Source organism: Pygoscelis adeliae, unplaced genomic scaffold, assembly GCF_000699105.1.
Source record: "Pygoscelis adeliae isolate BGI_AS28 unplaced genomic scaffold, ASM69910v1 Scaffold81, whole genome shotgun sequence".
Taxonomy (NCBI): Eukaryota; Metazoa; Chordata; class Aves; order Sphenisciformes; family Spheniscidae; genus Pygoscelis; species Pygoscelis adeliae.
The window spans coordinates 255,773-273,372 of record NW_008824005.1 but is presented as its reverse complement, the minus strand read 5'-3'; the positions used below and the strand labels follow the sequence as shown (position 1 = coordinate 273,372).

General features: G+C 43.4%; 1 protein-coding gene across 1 annotated transcript in view; it reads right to left on the bottom strand.

Moving 5' to 3' along the window:
• Positions 1–17,600, bottom strand: part of LOC103918447 (myosin-3-like) — a 36,266-nt gene that overhangs the window by 1,362 nt on the left and 17,304 nt on the right. Inside the window, 19 exon segments of the mRNA XM_009325762.1 lie at positions 1,009–1,143; positions 1,596–1,691; positions 1,771–1,875; positions 3,443–3,613; positions 4,781–4,906; positions 4,991–5,194; positions 5,281–5,589; positions 7,567–7,691; positions 8,491–8,656; positions 9,569–9,752; positions 10,264–10,379; positions 10,381–10,476; positions 11,182–11,300; positions 11,719–11,845; positions 11,938–12,327; positions 12,763–12,853; positions 12,940–13,085; positions 13,754–13,930; positions 15,543–15,785. Coding sequence (XP_009324037.1) covers positions 1,009–1,143; positions 1,596–1,691; positions 1,771–1,875; positions 3,443–3,613; positions 4,781–4,906; positions 4,991–5,194; positions 5,281–5,589; positions 7,567–7,691; positions 8,491–8,656; positions 9,569–9,752; positions 10,264–10,379; positions 10,381–10,476; positions 11,182–11,300; positions 11,719–11,845; positions 11,938–12,327; positions 12,763–12,853; positions 12,940–13,085; positions 13,754–13,930; positions 15,543–15,785 — 3,126 coding nt within the window.

Below are 17,600 nucleotides of genomic sequence, written 5' to 3'. Positions count from 1 at the left end.
TGCCCTCCTTTTCCCTCCCTTCCCCAAACGCAACCCATCCCACAGCACGCAGGCACGCACACACACAGTGTCGGGTGCTGATCCCCACCCGTCCCTTCCACTCGTGGCAGATCCCCCCCACACACACACGCTGTCTGGAGCAGACGCTCTCCCTGTCCCCACAGAGTTATGCCATGGACTGCAAAGGCAGAAGAACGGGGCAGTTCAAGTCACAGATACTGTTACAGCCCTAACGGAGAGATCTTTTCTGTATTTTTCCTATTTAACTGTTAGCTTCTCTCAAGCATGAAAGTTGAAACTGTGGAGAACAATTGAGGAGCGCGTTCCCATTGCCCTGGGAACCCTTTTCCCTGCATAGGACATAACCCGGACTTTGGGAACTGCTGCCATACCTGCTACATCCATTCACAAATGCTCACTGTCAATCTCATAACGAATTGATAGTCCTTACAGTCACCAGAGCGTCACCCAGGTTTATTTTTATTTCTCACAGCTTCTACTTAGGGTTGGCTAAATATGACCAGGTTACATGCACACCTAGTTACTTGAAGCAAGTAATGAGTATCTCTGTTGGATGCACAGAAGTCTATATTGTAAGGGAGCCTGCTGCAGCTCTGGTCAGGGACCTCATTCCTCTGATTTCTAAATATAAAAAAGGAAGATAATGTAGAGGTTATTGGAGCAATTGAATTATTTGTGGGGTTGCTTCAGATCTGTGGCTATTGCAAATGTTCTGCCATATTACTGGCAAAGAACCAGTATCTCCCAATTCTGCTGAAAGACCTGGATTCTTAGAGTCGATCATATCTGGTCTGTGTCTTGGGAGGCACCAAAAGGACTTTCAAAACCCACTGGTTTTGAGTAAGTGCCAATTTCTGGCCTTCCTTTATGAGGACACTCCAGTGCAAGAGTGGGAGGAATACAGCTGTGGCTGCCAGGTGTTTGGGCAGAGATCTTTGTGGTATTTGCTCCATAGGAACGGTCCTTTTCTGCAGCCCTCCAACTCACCTGTCCTCCAATATCACGACTTTTGGCTCGCAACTTGTTAACCTGGCATTCAGCAATATCAGCTCGTTCTTCAGCCTCTTCCAGCTCGTGCTGGGTCTTGCGGCATCGTGAGAGATTAGTGTTTGCCTGTTCTTCCTGAAAGCCATGCAGTGACATCAGTGACATGGACACAAACTGACATTGCCCTGTTGCCATTAACCGAACACCCTCTGGCTGCGCCACAGTAACGTCACCTACGAGGCAGCCTCACAGCTACATCCCTGCATTGCCAGCACTCTGTGCATTTCTGTCTAGTACTGTCAACAACACGAGCACTCAGCTGGGGACAGAACAATTAGTCCTGCTCAGTTCCAGCTGGGAAAATTAGCTAGTGTGGCTCCAAAAGTGCAACAACTCCAGGATAATTACAGCTGTGCTTGCCCTGTTGTGAGCCATAAGTCTTTACGAGGTAAGGAATATTCAAAGGCAGTGGCCATAGCTGCCCTATCAAACTGAGTATTCAATTATTTTAATGAACGTGGGAGCCCAGACCTTTTGGAAATCTCCACGCAAGGCCCACAAAGACTTAAAAAGAGTCCTGCACTCACAGCTTCCTCAGCCTGTTTCTTGTATGCTTTCACTTTTAACTGCAGCTTGTCCACCAGGTCCTGGAGCCGGAGAATATTTTTCTTATCCTCTTCAGACTGTGGGAAGTGAAAATCAAGTCAGCCTCGGAAGATGGACCAAGGTGATGCACGTAAGAGGGCAGAGGATTTGAAATACCTGGTAAGTGAGCTCCTTCAGCCTTCGTTCATACTTGCGAGCACCTTTCAGTGACTCTATTCCTTGTTTCTGCTCAGCATCAAGCTCGTTTTCTAACTCATTAATCTGAAACACAGTATCATGGTGAAGACAGCAAGCTGCCAAGAATGGCTGCTGATCCTGTGTAGGATCCTGGGAACCAGGGTTCTGCGGACTAAGGTTGCAGAGAAAGTGGCAGTGCAGGGCAGCTTCCTGCAGCTGCTTCTGGGGCAAGGCTAGCTAAAAACTGCTCACCATGCTGTACTAGTATTGACATAGTGTGTGAATCCATAGTTATTTATAGAAGGAACTTAGCTGTGCATACCTGGGGCATTTATAGTCAAAATTAGACTTAAATCTGACAGAGAAGAGGAAATTGAAACAGGGAAGGGAGGGTTCTGTCAATGTTCACTGGGTAAATGGGGAAAATCTGTTGCATTTGTAATCTTCGAGTCCAGCTCATCCTCGTGAATAGTCCTTAACAACCTCCCAAAGCTCCATGCCTCTTCTGCAGTCTATATAAGTCAAACCTGGACACCAATGTTTTTATTTCTGTGTGGATATTTCCTTTCAAAGCCAAGAGCACCTAATTCCCAGACAGTTGTGCTGTATTTTGGAACAGTAAGTGGGTCAGGCAAATGGTCCCTCCTCTGGGAGAGGCAGCAGCATATACTATTTAGGGACAGCATGGAAACCTGGCCGCTGTCTACTACCCTCACACTTGTCCAGCTTCCACAGTCATTAGATTAGAGGTGTAAGGTGGCATATCTGTGCCTGTTCCCTTAAGTATGTCTATAAACCTGCTGATTTCTAATCCCTTTTTGAACCTTCTACCAGCTGCCTCTACAGCCTCCCATGGCAGCAGGTTCCAGAATTTCACTGCCCACTCTGTAAAGTACTTCCTTTTATTTCTTTTAAACTGATCTCCAGGTGAAGATGTCCTGATCTGCATCATGTATCCTTACTTCTCATATTGTGCATTTTGATGAATAACCGTTCAGAATACATCTTGGTCACTGCTGTCATGATTCTGTAAACTGATCACATCCCCCTCAGCCATCTCCTCTCCAAACAGAAGAGTCCTAGCCTTGTTTGTCTTTCCTCATAAGGCTCCACCTGCTCAGCTGCCATTCCCTGGATGCTTCTCTAACTGTCAGGTCCTTCTTGAGTTGTAGAGACCAGAACTGCACGTGGTATATTTAATACAGTGGCAAGTGATGGCCTCTGTCTTGTTCTCAGTGCCTTTCCTAAGGAAGCCCAAAATTTTTTCTCTTTTGGGTTTTTGCTTCTACTGCACATTGAACAAACAGTTTCTGAGGCCTGCCGTGGATGAGACTGAGATCTCCTGGCTGAGCTGTAATTGCCAGTTCCAAGTTTGTCCCCAGGTAAGTATGTTTTAAATTATTTTTCCCTGGGTAAGTTACCGTATATGTCTACCCTGATGTTCATCTGCCACCATTTTTGCCCACTCAGTTTTTATGAGGTCATTCTCAAGTTCTTCACCCACAGTGCAACATTCGACTACTCAGTGTAACTCTCATCAAACCTGCTGGAGATACCTGGGGTTGTCCCTGTTGTAACTTTCCCAAGAGGTTCCAGCAACTAAGGGCCCACTCAGGAATTTGACTTTAGCCTAATCTAGTCTTCACCATACCCTTGCTTCTAATTTCTGGAGTTGCTTCTTTCCTCCCTTCAGTGCCAGCTGCTCGGCTTCATCCAGACGGTGCTGCAGGTCCTTCACTGTCTGTTCCAGATTCTTCTTCATCCTCTCCAGGTGGGCGCTGGTGTCCTGCTCCTTCTTCAGCTCTTCTGCCATCATGGCTGCCTGTTTGTAGTGCACAGTTATGTTACGAATATGCCTCCCCATCCCTGGCAGTTCTGCGCTCTCCCTGGGAGCAATGCCCAGCTTCACATTGGTGTCTGGCTCTCCACATTCTCAGTCAGTGCTCACGGCTGTGCTAAGGGTCTGTCATATAAAGAACAACACTGTTTCTCAGTATCTGTATTTCTAAAACTACTGTGCCTTGGAGAACGGGCAGGGTTGATGACAAGAAAAAAAAAATTAAGGCACGTAAATGACTCAGTACCAAAGTTTCCTTTTTTAAGAGTCAGTGGAAATTAGGGGCATCCTGAAGTATCACCAGCTAGCACTCTGCATCTCTGGGCTCCCAAATGATATTGACTATCTGGCCATTTGGTGCCTGAATTTGCCAAAAAAGTCAGACTCCTAAGCAGTTTTTGTCAATGAAATGACCCCAAGTATCTTGAACGACAATGAAAAGCTTGTGCCTGCTGAGATCTTCAGAGCCCGGGATGGATAGCTGTCACCAATGTGACAGGGCAGAGAGGGCAGAGGGGACCTGCAGCACTGCTGCTGGCGGGCAACCAGAACTAGACACAGCACTTCAGGCCCAGGCGCACCATGACTTGAAGCAATAGTGTAACCACTTTCTGTTTCATTTTCATATATCTTTCCTAGATAGTCCTAAGATTTGTTTCTTCTGATGCTGTGGAACTGTAGCCTTGTTTAAATTAAACATATCTATTCTCTTTTTTTATTTCTTACATGTCTAGCATTTGTATAGAAGCATGTATGATTTTAGTCTTAATTGCTGCTTTTCTGTGCTGTGTCTAAACAGGACTTGGTTCAGACTACTCTTTTCCTATTACAATTTTGCTACTGTCTGTTCTGTCCTGTCTATTACATTTATCCTGGAAGCAAAAGTGAATGTGGGTATGGGGAAGGGAAGACAGGATGCCTCTTCAATACAGACTGCTAGCAGAACATGAGTAGAGGACCTAGACTGAAGGGGTCTTCCATGGCAAGCAGTAGGGCAGAGGCTGAGTGAGGCCCATGTGGGAGGGATTGCGTGTCACCAATATTTTCTGTTCCTATGTTGAAGAATTGGTTCTCCTCCACCTGATTGCTGCTTTTCTAAAATGTAAAAATGACTGCAGTAGTATAAAATGGAAGAGAGGCAAGAGGGCTCACATCTGTGATAGCTTTCTTTGCTTTCTCCTCTGCATTTCTGGCTTCCTGAATGCTGTCTTCGACTTCATTCTGTAAATGAGTAATGTCCACTTCCAGTCTCTTCTTGGTGTTGAGGAGGCTTGTGTTCTGTTGGGACAGTCCAAAGACGGGTCATTCCCACACCATTTCATGCCACTCATACATGCTTATTGTAAAGGAGATACCAAATACCTGTGAGTGGAGAAGCTGCACTCGCTCACTGGCATCAGTCAGCTCCTGCTCAGAAACTTTCCGGGCTCGCTCTGTCTGCTCCATAGCAGCTCGCATCTCCTCCATTTCTGTTGTTATCAGATTGTTCCTACGCTCTACCATAGCAAGCTGCTCCTTCAGGTCATCATTCTCTCTCAAAGCATCATCCAAATGGAGCTGGGAATCCTTGGAAGGTGAAAGCACCGTGAGACTCGGAGGAAAGCAGAGTGAGTGGCAAAGATCTGTAGGACAGTAGCCCTTGTGGTTCCTACCTTGAGTTGCCCCTGCACAGCTTTGAGGTGCTTCTGTGTCCCTGCTACCTGACAGTTGGCATGGCTCAGCTGTATTTCCATGTCATTCAGATCTCCCTCCATCTTCTTTTTCAGCCTCAAAGCATCATTTCTGCTTCTGATCTCAGCATCCAGCGTGGTCTGCATAGACTCTAATACCCTCTGGTGATTTCTCTTCAGCTGTTGAATTTCCTCATCTTTCTCCGCACTCCTTCTATCAACCTCTGACTTCACCTGGTTCAGCTCCAGCTGAACACGTAAGATTTTTCCCTCTTCATGTTCTAAAGAGCCCTGGCAGGGTTGAAATGATATCATTCGTCTCTGTAGTGACCATTACTGGGAAATGCCTGTGCATAATTTTGACACGTTGCAGCCAGTAAGGCAGATATATTTGCCTTACTGTGGACCTTTAGAAAAGGCCTAACGCTGAAAAAGCTGACTGCTATTCCCATACACAAGAGTCATTATACCTCAGCTGGATATTAATCAGTAATTTAGGAATAAGACTCCTTAGGAAAATGCCTCCAATACCACAAGGTCTGGGCACTGAGGGCTATGTTGACACTGCAAAGATAATAAAACATGTGAAAACATAAAATAGGACAGCTAAGCCTCATGCTCAGAAGAAGCTTGCCTTCTCTTGCATCTCCATGCTGAATTCTGCTTAGGGGCTCTGCACTTAGTCCCACCCCAGCGACTGTGTGAGCATGTTCCTCTTCCATACAGCCTTTTCCCTCTGACACTCATATCATCTGGCTTCAGATGTCTAGGCGTTAAAAGCCTGAGGCTGGGTCTTTAGAACCAGTGGACAGAAATAAGCACATCCAGAGAATGAAACAGTTGATGTAGCCTCAGCATCCCTTTTAAGAACAGACCCTCCAGCGATGCCTATTTCTCCTTTTTGATTCTAGAATGAGCCTATGGTGACTAATTCAGGATTAGGCTGATGACATTTAGATGCATGAATTAGAGCAGATGGATTTGCATGGCCACTATAACTCTTGCTCCTACTGCCCGCCCATCTAGTGAGATCTAAAGATTAGAGATGTGTCTGGTTTTTTTTTTTTTACTTCTTTTTCTACCTAAGGGGAGTTACAGAGAAAATAAGGTGAGGCTCTTCTTGGTGTTGGACAGCAAAAAGACAAAAGGCAACAGTCACAAGTTGATACAAGGGAAATCCTGACTGCATATAAGGATAAAAATGTTTTCCCATGAGAATGATGCCACACTGGAAAAGGTTGTCCAGCAATACTATGAATTCTCCATTCCTGGAAATTGTAAAGACCAGTTAGACAAGGCTTTGAGCAACCTAATGTAATTTTGAAGTTAGCCCTGCTTTGAGCAGGAGGTTGGACTAAAGACCTCCAGAGATCCTTTCCAACCTAAGTTAATTCTGTGTTTCTGTGTTTGAGCTATGCCCTAGGTATACCATGGGCAGCTCCATGAAATGCTCTCAAAGACATTTTGTGGAGAATCAGATATGGTCATACAGAATTAAAAAAGCTTTTCCAAGAGGCAGTCAGGGCAGATAGGGAACAAAAGGCAGAACCCGGACAAGAGGGTACTGCAGGAGCTGCAATCTGGCATGGAATGGGAAAAAAGTAAGATTTAAAGTTACGAAGAGCTGAGGGATAGCCAAAGACAGTAAGGAAGACTGAGAAAACATGGAATTGTGGGACCTGGTATGCAGCCTGTGTCAGCAAAACACGTCAGTGTACCAGTGGCACCTCCAAGATTCAGCTTATCCTCAGCAACCTCTCCATGTTCATCAGAACTGATGTCCTGTGAACTGACTCCTCTTTGAATGTCTTACTGACTCCCATTCATTGAAAGTGGAGGAACTGAAGAAATATAATCTTAATTCTCTTCAGCATTCAGCTTTCTTTGAACAGGAGGTGACATTGAGAAGACTTTTAAGTATGGATTAGACCTGCTCTGAAAACACCCTTGATTAATTTGACTAGAAAACAAAAATTGTCAGTTTTGAAATACAAATGACCTTTTTTCAGACTTTCACAGAAGCAAATTCGAACAGGTGGTGCAAAATGAGCTTAATTTTAGTCTGGGACTGAATTTTTTTGTGCATGATAGCACAGCAAGGAATGCCACATTGGTATGGGAGAAGAGCAGTCCCTATGCTATTTGGTCTGCTTGTGCTCTCATACTGCACCTTTGTGACGGTATCAGGATAAACAGGAATATAAAATCTCCAAATTTTCTCCATTCATGATCTCTCTAAAAACAAGCCCCCTTATTCAGGACACTTGCCTCTGCTTCTTCTAATGCTGCTTGAAGGTCACACTTTTCTTGCTCAATTTGTTTCTTTGCTTTCTCCAGTCCATGATTAGCTTTTCCAGATTCAGCAATCTGTTCAGTCAGATCAGAAATTTCCTCTGCAACACAGAAAACACACACTCAACTCATCTTAGATAATGTTGTCAATGGCACTTGCAATTGCTGCTTGGCAATGGGAGTGACGGAACAGATAATGATGTAATGTGATGCAGCAGTGAGGAGAAATAATAGGTCTTGTCTCGTGTGCAATCTTTATTTCTGATTACCTGCTATTTCCAGTTCAGTGTGCAATTTGAAAATGAGAGGGACCAACTGGAGTGAGCTCAGAGAATAATGTCAACTTCCTCTGGATAGTGAAATTACATCTCCCAAGACAGTCCTGTTTGATTGCTCTCTTTATCCTCAGATACTCCCCAGGGATCATTCAGCTCACAAAAAGGAACTGAGTTGTGTTTCCTTTATACAGTTCGTATAAATGCTTATTAAATGCCAATCCGTTGTGCCACAGCTGCATGGTCCTCCAATAATCAGGAGATAGACAACAGCCCTGCAGATTTTTTCTAATGGCAGTGACTGAAATAATCTGAAAAAAATGAGTATCTGGTTTCATCATCATTTCTGTCCATTCAATTAATTTGGTCCCTATCCATGAATGGGATTATAATGCCGTGAAGGAGGGGGAATACCATGAGGAGGTAAGATGCCGTAATAAGCTGTAGGCATGTGCTTACAGATGACTTTGTGATCAGCTGAACAGGAAAGAAAGTCGCGTAAGCTGAGCTTTGTGGGAAAATCATAAAGAACAAAACCCTGGGAAGAGGCAGACCTGGTAGCCCAGAAACATGGAAGCATCTTAGGACTCATGGTGGATCTCGGCTGATAGAGATCTGAACTTACGCTGGAGGTTCTTGTTCTCCCGTCTGACAGTCTCAGCCTGGTCAAGCATTTCTTCATAGGCATTCTTCATCCGGAAGATCTCAGTGCTAAAAGAGTGAGACTCCTTCCGGGCAGCTTCCAGGTCAGCCTGACTCTCCTGGTACTTCTGCTTCCATTCAGCCAGCACCTGGAGTGACAGGAGCATAAGAATGACCCATTCTGCAACACTGCTGCCTCTGCATGTTTACAGGACAAGAACCCAAGAGGCATGGCCTGTCTTACGGTTTTTTGCTTTGGACTGTTCTCTGCCTGTGACAATCAACTCACTGTGATACATACTCTGTCTGTTTTGGTGGAAACTACTTAAATTATCCTCTTCAGCCAGCACCAGTGCATACCCCAAGCTCTCAGGCAGGAGTTTGCTTTGACATCAGCCTGGACACGATGTGGTTAGTCTGAATGAGGCTGTGTGAGCCTTTTTATTACTGCAGGAGTCAGTGGTCTTGCACTCAGCCCACAAGGAAAGACCACGTTGTACCGATTGTCTCCTGAGTTTGATACCACAGCCCTGTGGGGCATCTTTTTTAGCACATTCACCTAATTCACTCACACAAGGCCAGGCCAAGGCACAGGGCTGTGCAACATCACTTGGTCAAACAGTGTTGATTCTTTCAAATGTTATTAAAGGCAGTGAAGGCTGGAACTGTGTAAAGGAGTCTGAGGCTCTGCCTAACCCAAATACAAGGCTGGCAGGCTTAACACCAGGTGAAAGTCAGGGCCTGTTAGCTTGCATGCGAATACTTGCTCAGTCTGCTTGATCAAAGACTAGATATGGATCCTCCCAATCTCCCTTGTGAAGACTTCATGCTTTTTAAAACTATCAGAAAACTACTTTATTGTTTGCTGTGGTCATCTGGAGTTACTCACACTGTGACATTATCATTACTATATGTCCTGTTACGTGCTCCTTACCATAGCTTTGCTTTGGATAAAATGTAATTTATCTTACTGTGAGTGCAGAACTTTCATAATTTCAGAATTTGGCCTGGCCTATCAAATGTCTAACAATGTTCAGATGTGGCAGGCTCTTTAAATGAACCTTGTCAAAATTCTTCTGCTTTTTATCAAATGCTGCACAGGCTGTGTTCAACCTCTCCACGTCAATCATGAGGTCATCCACTTCCCCCTGCAGCCTCTGCTTTGTCTTCTCCAGTGAAGCACACTTTGAGTTGACAGCCTCAATCTGCTCCTCTGACTCCTGCATGTGCTGAGCAAGCTTCTTTCTGCAGGATGAGAAAATCAGCGCTGAGGGAAGGAAAATTCTGACGTTCTCAGAAAGTGGACAGGAAGGGAGTTTGGCATGGGGGAGATGGGTAGAGAGAGCAACAGAAAGCTGTGATGGTGTGAACAGAGAGCATCGATAGAAACCTGGGATGACACAGCACGCTGGGGTGGTGCATAGGCTGGGAGAATACTTACCCAAGGGGTAGACTACACCAATGTGGAGAGGGACCAGAAACACACTTTCAATATTGCCAGTGTAAAGAATGTGATTTTTCAACTACTGTGATTAACTCCATAGTTAATGCACTGGAATTCTCCTTTCTGTAGGCACTCCCAAGCCTCTACTCCTCCTCCTCCTTTAAACCTCCACTCCACTTTCCACTCCTAACACATTACAAAACACACCGCTCTGCATATTCCCAATACAAGCATATTCTGGTTTCCTCCAGTTCCTTCTCACATTTATACTTAAATATCTTCCTACTTGCTCTAGACCATCCCTCCACGTACTTGGCCTCCTCCAGCTCCTCCGTGCGCTGAATAGCGTCCGTCTCGTATTTGGTTCTCCACTGGGCCACTTCGCTGTTGGCCTTGGACAGGGCGCGCTGCAGCCAGGTCCCGCTGCAGCTCCCCCTTGGCTTCCTGCTCCTCCTCATATTGTTCCCGGAGCAAGTCACAGTCGTGGCGAGCAGACTGCAAGGCGTGGGCCAGGGCATTCTTGGCCTGGGGAGTTAAAATTATACAAATTGTCAAAACATTAACAATTTGTGACTGGATTTTTTTACTGTATTTTGATAAAAACTCCACACCTCACTGCCCATGTGCAACAGTTGCTAGAGTAACAGAAGGAGCAAAGTGAATAACATAAGGGACTCTGTGTTTCAGACTTGATGTTGTTAAACAAGATCAGGCGCTTGTCCATCTTGTCTGGGATACTGCCTCTCAAACACATCTGCACCAAGTGCTTCAGGCAAAGACACCAGCAACAGACAAGGTGGGAGTTATCTCTCAAGAAGTTTCCCTGTAAGCTTCTCAGGTAGAGTTTGGTGTTTATCTGAAAGTGGAAGAAACTTTGAACTGTCTTGTCATATCTAACCCTGGGTATGCTTGCACTCCTGCTCTCTTTCCTTTTTTTGGCTGCTGCTGTTTTCTTTGCCTCAGGGATTTCCTGTAGCAGAAAGGTATGCACACAGAGCTATTTTCATTCACTTCTCTCATGTTTTTGAACTTCAGAAAGCATGATGAGAAGGAATTAAACTGTCTTCCTTATTTCATTTCTAATGTCTCTTCTCTGTGTTATACTCCAAGGCAAAGTTCAAAAGTTTCACTGTTCTGATGTCTCCACCTTTCTCTGAGGAGAAATGTCATTTATTGTTTTAGCTCATTGATTTATTTTACAATTTGTTGGTCCAAATTAAAACAAATCACCTTATTTTCTTCCTCTAGTTGCCTCTTCAGCTCTTCAGTCTGCTGAGTGAAAGCATGTTTGCCTCGAGTCAACTGAGAAATCAAGGACTCCTTCTCCTCCAATTGCCGAGTAAGTTCACCTAACGAGAAAATGTTTATTTTTTTTAGACAGAGATATGAGACATAAAACATACAAATGAGAAGAGCTAGCCATATGGAAAGTGATTACAAGATATAATGTGGTAAAATGAAGGTAGAGTAGCAATTTCATTCCCACCAGTAGGAAAAAGCTATCAAAGAGAAACGTTGTGCTGGCATCAAAGGAAAGGGGATGAACTGACCACAAACTCACACATTCATTTTGATTTACAGTGCTTCTTTTGTTTTGGTTTTATGTTTCCCTGGGTTGAGTTTCTATGACTGCTACCAGGAAGAAATTCTACAGTCTGAGTTTTGTTCAGATCACCCAGTGATGAATATGTTACAAAATACACAGGCATTCAGACAGCATATTTAAGTGCTTGGCACAGGACTATTACATTTCATCTAGGGACACACCATTCTCAGTCTGTAGACGTGTTTTCTGCATGTTCAGATCATTAATTAGTCGCATATGTTCATCATCTTTGGTTCTGACTTCACTGAACTGGTCTTCAAGAGCTCGGCACATCTTTTCCAGATTGCTCTGTTAAGAGATAGAAAGCATATCCTTCAGCTCATCTAATTGTTCAGAAGAACAATGGTAGTGATGAGAAATGTTTCTTCCTGTGCAGCAACCTTGGCTTTGGAGACAGACTCCATGTTACTGGCCAAGTCGTCAATCTCCATCTTCAGCTCACTCTTCTCCTTCTCCAGCTTCTGCTTCACTCGTTGCAGGTTGTCGATCTGCTCCCCAAGCTCAGCTGTGCTGTCCGCGTGCTTCTTCCGCAGGGCGGCAGCCGTGGCTTCGTGCTGCAGCGTGGCCTCTTCGAGGTCGCGACGCATCTTCTGAAATTCTGCCTCACGCTTCTTGTTCATCTCAATCTGAGCTGCGGTAGCCCCTCCTGCTTCCTCCAGGCGCTCGCTGATCTCCTCTAGCTCCCTGGAGAGGTCAACTCGCTGCTTTTCAGTCTTTGCACAGATTGCACGTTCAGCCTCAATTTCTTCCTCCAGTTCCTCTATTCGAGCCTGTGAAAGTTAATTGGTTAAATGAGGACTTCTGAATAGACAGATTTGAAATTATCATTAAGGAATAAAGAGCAAACATTCACACCCATTTATATCAGCATAGAGAGTGAAGCATGACATTATTATGTCACATTCTGTTGTTTTCTTACAAAAGTAATTCTCAGTGGCTTCACTACTGTTATAACTCAGTATCTGATCCATTTTCAAAGCCTGCCACAAGCTTCACTTCAGAAATTTCTTACATAGTTATGTATGATTAGAGGCCAGAGCTTCTGTAAAAGTGCCCTGAGATGGGAACAGCACCCAAAGTCCATGTTAATTGTTGTATTCATGGGTAGGAAAATATTTTTGTAGAACAGTCTAAGAAGAAATATAAATTAATTCTAAGGAACTTGTGCTCAGCTACTAAAAATATAAATAACTCTTAGACTTTACCTGAAGCTCCTTAATTTTCTTTTGCAGCTGAGAACTTTGAGCCTGCTCAACTTCAATTTTACTTTGCAGCTGGCTAATTTCAAAATCTTTTCTGTTAAAGAACAAGAATGCAAATTCAATATGGTTAAGATAAAATCTGAATTTTAGAATTCAGAGCATAAAAAGTCAGTGCAATACTTTTTTAGCCTGTCATCCATCTGTTGCTTATCATTTTCCAGATCCGTGATGGAATCTTGAGACATTTTCAGATCTCCTTCCAGTTTTCTCTTTGCTCTCTCAAGGTCCATTCGCAGTTTCTTCTCTTGTTCCAGAGATCCTTCAAGCTAAAACACATAAAACATACTTCAAAACACATAAATTATACTTTGAAAGTAACTATTCTTGATTTAAAAATCTAACTAGAGTTGGAAATTGATGAATAGAGAAAACAATCAGATCCTGTATATACTTCTCATCTCCACCTGTGCTACACTCTCGCTGCAAGATCAGAGCTGCCATTTTGCTTTGGTTTCAGATATTAAGCTGTCCGCAACTTGGCTGTGCACAGTTGAAATGCAAGTTTTTGAAAAATACAGAAATTAAAATTTTCCAGTGGCTGCAGTTCCTAGCATATATGCTGCTAAATATTGACAAATTCCCAGTTTTCATAACTTCCTGGAGTATATCTACACTGCACAGTAAGAGACCACAAATAACTCTGCAGCAAACTTCAAACTGCCACAGATATACTGCTCCAGCTAATTGGTTAAAATGGGGAACAAAAGTCTACAATGCTGAAATACCCAGTGATGAACATAGTTTAAATAGGCAGGGAAAGATGAAAGATGTGCTGGATTCCACAATACCCTGTCAACTGGCAATGATTTATTAGTTGAAATTATTTGAGCTGGCTTGGCTGCTTTAGGTGTTGCTTATACTCCCAACTACAGATTTCTAGTCTCTTCTAGTTCATCAGAGCATCCCCCTACACAACCCAAAACCTTTTTCTTACATCATCTACTTGCTGCTCCAGTTTGGTCTTGGTTTTGGTGAGTGTGCTGACTTTGTCTTCCTCAACTTGCAAGTCATCCAGTGTCTGCTGGTGGGCTTCCTGGAGGGCCTTTTTCTCCTTAGTGAGTTTAGAAATATTTTCATCCAGAGCTTCCATCTCTTCAGTAAGATTCTTAACCTGTTAGACAGCCAACATCCGTACTATGAGGGGGTGCCTTGAGAAATGACAGACTGAGAACACAGTGAGTGCACCCTTGCAAAACCTTGCATGGATGTAGTCAAAATGCTCTCCACAGAAGGTCTATATCGTTCATGATGAGGGTGGCAACAAGTGTCATGCCTGACAGTCACACCTCTCTGGTCCTGCAATGGTAGGAATTCTTGCTTTAGTTGTTTTTGTCTACCATTTTCTGAATTCTGTAGTGTGCTAGATCTTCACTTGCCTCTGCAAGCTTTTCCCACTGGGATTTACAAAAGGCCTCTGAGTTGTTCTTGCTCAAAAAATGCATTTCCTGCATGTGATACATTTGCTAGGCAAACAGCTGTAAATTCTCAGCAAGTGAAGTTCTTTAAAAAGATATTATCAAGTGCCAAGCATAGCCAAAGATACGTTAAGTTTTCCATAAAATTGAAAGGAACATGATAACATGACAAAGAACATTATGCCCTTGGAACAGGTGATCATGAATTTAGGGCAGGAGCTTCTAACTGGGCTGCTGGAGATCCCAGCTCTGCTAGCTTTATCTTGGAAACTTATTCAATGGAGCATTGCACACCAGCAACCTCATCTCAAACACATCAGGCGCTGTGCTTTAGCCTGCCTCACCCTTGCTTCCCATTTGTCTCATTCCGATGGGAAAGCCTGACAGTAGGGATAAGGAAAGTCCACTCCGCTAAGTGCTTTAGCTATATGGCCCTGATATCTGATAAGACACTCCCTTATCCTAATACCCAGCACCAGCTAGATTTCCTCTAAGCATTAGTATAGAAATGTCCAACATATCTGTAATTGCAAACTTGGGATCCAGTATTGTTCTCAGTGATGGCAGTGAAGGGAACCTCAAGGTTGTAATTACATCTCTGCTAGTATTGTTTCCACAGCAGGACTGAACACTGTCACCACAGACATGGGCTTTTGAATTCTAACATATATATCTCAATTCTGTCTCTTCACATTGATCATTGAGATGTACATGAAGAGACCTGTGCTTTTACTGGGAGATAAATGAGTTAATGACCACCTGATACAGACTCTCCTTGCTACACTGGCAGTCTGAACCTTAGAAGTCAGGAAGAACTCTCATCGTATTGTCAAGTCAATGGAAGGAAGGATGTCCTCAGCTAGGGCTGAGACCGGGGCTGCTTAAATTTAAAAGAATGATAAGAAAATATTTGACATCTGCAAAATCAGTTCTCCTCAATGCATGTGAGAAAGGACCAGCATAGCCCTTCTGTGCTGAGCTACTCACAAGCGTACTAGTCCTCCATTATACACAGGAGACACAAATATACTGGTTCCTTATGACTGCAAATAGCCAAATATGGAAATTCTTTATCAAGCACCATAACAACCTCTTAACACTTTTTGAACTGTCACATAAAATATATTTTTCCTAAAGAAAGTTATAATTTTAACAAAAAAATTTCTGTCACAGGTGATTAAGTGGCAATACCTCTCTCCTACGCCTTAGGCACATACCACTTCCTTTCAGAGCACTTAGGAATGACCGCAACTTTCCACAAAACTGAAAACTGTCTGGGGAAGAATGTTTCCCTGATTCCTCTGTCACCTTATTCTCTGTTGCATGCTTCTCCTTTTCCACTTTGGCCAGAGTCAGTTCAAGATCATCAATATCTTTCTTCAGCTCAGAGCACTCATTTTCAAGTTTCCTCTTCTTTGCTGTCAGTTCAGCATTCGTCTCCTCTTCATCCTCCATTCTTTCACTTAGTTCTTTAATTTTAGCTTCCAGCTGGATTTTACTTTTGATAAGTCCTTCACATCTCTCTTCAGCATCAGCTAGATTTTCACTCTCCTGTCAGAACATATTGAAGGTATGTTATATTTATCATAAAAATGACAAAAGGCAACATATGTGGTTCAAGCGCCATCTCCAGGAAACTGATTACACAAGTCAGGGAAGAATTTCCTGTGCAAATTACAGTAATTCACATGATTTGATCATAAGGAAATTGTCCTTCTCAGTCATGGCTAGGAAAGTGGACCATAATCCCATGGTAGAGACGCTTCCTTTCAGCTGGTCAGATGGTTTGACTGCAATACCATGCAATAGACTCACAGGGTTCAGTGATAACAAGGAGCCTGCAAGGAATCAGTGAGATAAATAGGTGGGTAGCAAACTGGATTTCATGGAAGCGTGATCTTAGATGTGGATTTGTAAAACATATAACATTTCAAAGTCATCTTCCATACAGTGTTGGATGATTCTATCTTTGATAAGCTCCTCCAACTCTAATGACACAGGTCAGACTGTCTCTCCCCAAACTTCTTCTCCCACTTTATTCACATGAGGCTAACCTTGCTCCCATCATTCTCTAACCTCTCTCAGCCAAGACAGGATCAAGCTCAACCTAAATTGTAGCCTGCAACTTTTACTATAACTAACATTTTGAGACACATAATTAACAGATAAAATTTTGTCTAAATTAATACTACTATGATGTATTCTAGGCAGAATACCAGAAAAGGTATCTGTTGCCTCCCAGAAGAGTTATGGCTGAAAGCCATCACTGCAGTAACAGAAGATGGTACGTTTAATGCTCTCTCAGACTCTGACTGAAACCCGTAACGCACTGAAAATCATGGCTAGTGAATGTGCATCTTCTGAGGACAAACTTGGAGAAGATGGTGCTTGAGGAATCTTTCAAGCAGGGTTGACAGAAATTCCCCCAGGAAAATGGGACTTAGTGAGAAGACAGAAAGGACTCTGCCAGTACTGAAACAGTGAGAAACTGGGAGTTGAGAAAGAGTCAGACAACACACTTGAGGGCAATGATCATACCTTAGGAGTTCTTTTATATTCTAAAATCTGAAATCTGAGTGCTTTGAAAGGCATCCTGACCTGGAAGTTAGTTAACCTAGTTAAACCTGGGTTTCTTCGTTTTTCTAGCTTACCATCCATGAAGGGGTTAAAGTGAAGCCCCAAATGCTTGTAAACTAGGTGGGTTCTGGAGAACAGAGCATTAAATACCAAGAAGGGTACAAAGAAACTCAGAAAACTGGGTGAGGTTAAGTTGAAGTTCTGAAGATGGATTCAGGTAATGCATCTGATCTTCAGCATGAACAGTTACAGCCTTGGTGCTTGAAACAATACAGGACTCTTGTCGAAACCCAACTGGTTTGAAAGCACATGGAAACAAGTGACAGGTCCACTTGCACCAGACTGCCCTTGGCCACGTAGTATCTTATTACCTTTTAAAACCTGACAGTATTCCTATCTTGTGCAATTTCAGTCTCTGCTCAGCAGTATTCCTGAGAAAAGCATCAGTCATTGTTCCACGGTTTCAGTCTCTGACAGAAAAGCACCCTGCCCTGGCTCCATATTATAATGGACAGCAGATGTGGAAACAGCCTGTATTTCATCCAGAATCAGATACCGTTGTTAGGAGCACATTGTATATACTGTGGAACATCTGATTCTTCCACTGTTGATTGCTTAATAGCGAAGTGGGTTTACATGGGAGCCCGGTCAGAATGGTGGTACTGTCTTATATGTGCTTTGTACTCACTTTGCTTAGGTGTAAATGACAAGACCAGATACAAAGCAGTGGAGAATCTGGCCTTGTTACACGTCTGCTTATGAAGGACAATGGAAAAGAGAAGGGAAAGA